The sequence below is a fragment of the Impatiens glandulifera genome, chromosome 6 (assembly GCF_907164915.1).
Source record: "Impatiens glandulifera chromosome 6, dImpGla2.1, whole genome shotgun sequence".
Lineage (NCBI taxonomy): Eukaryota > Viridiplantae > Streptophyta > Magnoliopsida > Ericales > Balsaminaceae > Impatiens > Impatiens glandulifera.
Window position 1 is genome coordinate 30391543 of NC_061867.1, and position 3139 is coordinate 30394681.

At 25.9% G+C, this 3139-nt stretch overlaps 1 protein-coding gene across 1 annotated transcript; it reads left to right on the forward strand.

The window, feature by feature from the left end:
* The first annotated feature begins 1400 nt into the window (after positions 1 to 1400).
* LOC124943465 (LOB domain-containing protein 18-like) lies at positions 1401 to 2833 on the forward strand. Its single transcript, XM_047483965.1, has 2 exons — positions 1401 to 1709; positions 2753 to 2833. The coding sequence occupies exons 1-2, from the start codon at positions 1401 to 1403 to the stop codon at positions 2831 to 2833; spliced, it is 390 nt and encodes a 129-aa protein (XP_047339921.1).
* Positions 2834 to 3139: the final 306 nt, after the last annotated feature.

Here is a 3139-nt window from a genome sequence, read left to right on the forward strand (position 1 = left end):
GCGAGAAATCCTAAATAAGTATATCACCCGAGATTATGTGAAGAAGTACTAGATCAGAATTCTATACTTTTATAAATTACCTGAAGACCGATAATACCGGTCTGTGACCGAGAGATGTTGCGAGAGGAAAAACTAGGAACCCATAATGGATCCCCCTTTCGTCTTTGATACATCCGTCAAGATGCGAACTTAGAGACGGTGGGGAGAGATTCCAACCACAACATCTACTAAACCTTAGAACACAAAATCTAGTTACTTTACCCTATCGTTGTTTGACATACCCGAACAACAAAGCCTCAACAAGTCAACTTGTACGTGCTTATTTATTATACATGCATTCATCTATAATAGATATAATAAACATCTTTAAACATATTTTCTTTTATCAAAATCAAATGGAAAGTTTGTCAAATTGATTATACGATCGTAGAATATCTCTTCTAGAAAACGAAGATTTGTTCCTCACTAATTTAATAAACTGAAATTTTATGCACTATAAACTCTTTTTAGGGAGTTACTAATTTTATCCATCACTAATTTAATAAAATAATTTTACCTTCAAACAATAAAACTTGTCAAGTGATAATCACAATTCCTTTATGTGTGTATTGAGGTTCCTAAGCAAGTGAAACTATTGCAAATATGATTAATTTGTTAGTATAAGGTTGTGTTTCCTTAGGGTTATAAGACATATTATATCCCAAGTAAATTAGCATAATTGTTTGGTGTGATTTATTTTTATACAAATATTAACCTATATAAATTATAAATTTAAATATTTTAAAGTATAACTTATAAGCTTCTTAGAAGCTTTTTATAACCAAATAATTATAATTATATATATATATATATATATTTATAACTTATTATTTATATAATTCATTAAATAATTTTAGTGATAAAAGTATATGCTTAATAGAAAAAAAGATTACCAGTTTCAAATTTTACTTTAAACGTCAGTAAAATTCAATTTTTCAGTCAGTTTAGTACACATATATAACTTATTTATTCACACATATATAACTTATTTATTCACACAACCAACTTAAATTTTTATTTATCGCGTTGTGTTAACTTTTATTGTCAGGAGAAAAGCGAGATTTTTTAAATTATAAAAATATTTTTATTTAAAATTTAAAAATTTTAAAAATAAAATATATTGTAATAATATTTTAATTAAAAAATTAATGACGTGATAATATTTTTTTATGAAAAGAATCCTAAAATATTACAAAAAATTTACTGCACTAATCTCAATTTTTCTTTTTCTATCACTTCACAAGAAAAACAACTCTACCAACCCTTATCAATCTATAATAACCTACCTATAAATTCAATAAATGGTTCATTCTAAATTTTTACCCAAAAAAAAAATCCCTTCTCAAGAAAAAAAATCAACCATGAGCATCAATGTCTATTCTATTGTCAGAATCATTATCGGACCATGCGGAGCCTGCAAATTCTTACGAAAGAAGTGCCAAGATGATTGCATATTTGCACCTTATTTCGATTCTGATCAAGGAACCGCCGATTTTGAGTCCGTTCACAGGATTTTCGGAGCAAGCAACATTTCCGAGCTTCTAACGAATATCCCGATCCAACAAAGAACCGATGCCGTTTTCACTTTATGTTTGGAGGCTCGTGCTCGTCTCCGAGATCGAGATCCTATATATGGTTGCATATCTGATATTTATACTCTCCAAGATCAGGTACTTATTTATTTAAATACAAGTCATAACGTGATTTATCATGAATAAATTAATCATAAAAACTAAAAAAAAATCAATACAATTATTATGCCAAATCTTCTACGAATATATTTTCGTGTAATTACATTATGTGTTTTATTTATGTTTGATTGTAGAGAAAAATGGTTTTAAAATTTATATGAACTGTTGTTTATGTTTACACTTGTAAAATAATTGTTTTACTTAATGGTTTTCAAAAATTAATTAGATTAATTATTATCTTTCCATCCTCATTTCCTTATAATAACATTGTAAACATATGTCTACTATATTCATTTGATATTATCTTTAATGTTATACATTTCTTTGACTTAACTTTTAGCTATTATTATAAAGTTTTAATTTTATTTGATTCTTTAATCTCAAAGACGTCACTTTCATAAATATATTATTAATTAAAGAAAACTTTTCTACAAAATAACCGTTTTAAAAATAAAAGTTCATGTGACGACGACAAAATAAAAAAATATTATATAAGATTATGATAATATCTAAATTTAAAAGTGAAGTCATCCTCGTTTAAGATAGCTTTCTCACTTATATATATTTTATTTTAAATTTTTTATTTAATTTTTAAATAAACTAACATGATATTATTGTTATTCATACATTAACACAACTTTATATGAATATATTTTATGTACTATTATCTTGTCCATTCTTTTAATTCATTTTATTGGAAAATTTAGTTTTAATTATCAATAATTTTAGTATATATATATATATATTTAATTTGTATACTTTGGATTTGATTTTTAAAATTTTAATACATTTTTGTGGACATGAATTATATATATATATATATATATATATATATATATATATATATATATATATATATATATATATATATATATATATATATATATATATATATATATATATATATATATATATATATATAGGTCATAACTCTAGAAGACGAGCTTTCGTCCTTGCAAGCCCAAGTAGACACGCAGCAGTCACCTCTCTATGAGTTTGATCCAAATATTGGATCATTTCAGCAGACAGCCGATCAGAACACTTTCGCCGGAGCTCCGGTGGACGGCGGCAATGGGAAAGAGTTTGCTTCGGAGTTCCCCTAATTGATGTCACTATCTATTTCTTGAGTATGACAATTTGTTTTCTTTTCAAGACTTTTATTACTTAATAAGCAAACTCAGTACTTTATTACTTATGTTAAGTTTGAATATTTCATATATTTTGATTGTTCGTGACACTCTAAATTAAAATTTTGGGTGTTAAAAAATCGTATCATATGTTTGGTTGTTTTGTTCCTTCTTTTGGCTATGGTAGCTAGGAAACCTTACTTTCGAGGAACAAATAGTTCATTATGAATACTCATTCATTGGGCATGTTGTTATAAATTCAAATTTAGGGTTTGAAAAGTT

Excerpts from the sequence above, each read along its gene's own strand:
- LOC124943465 (XM_047483965.1), top strand. The coding sequence starts at position 1,401 with ATGAGCATCAATGTCTATTCTATTGTCAGAATCATTATCGGACCATGC. Across the intron at positions 1,710-2,752 it reads TTTATACTCTCCAAGATCAG|CAGACAGCCGATCAGAACAC; the intron begins GTACTTATTTAT and ends GGATCATTTCAG.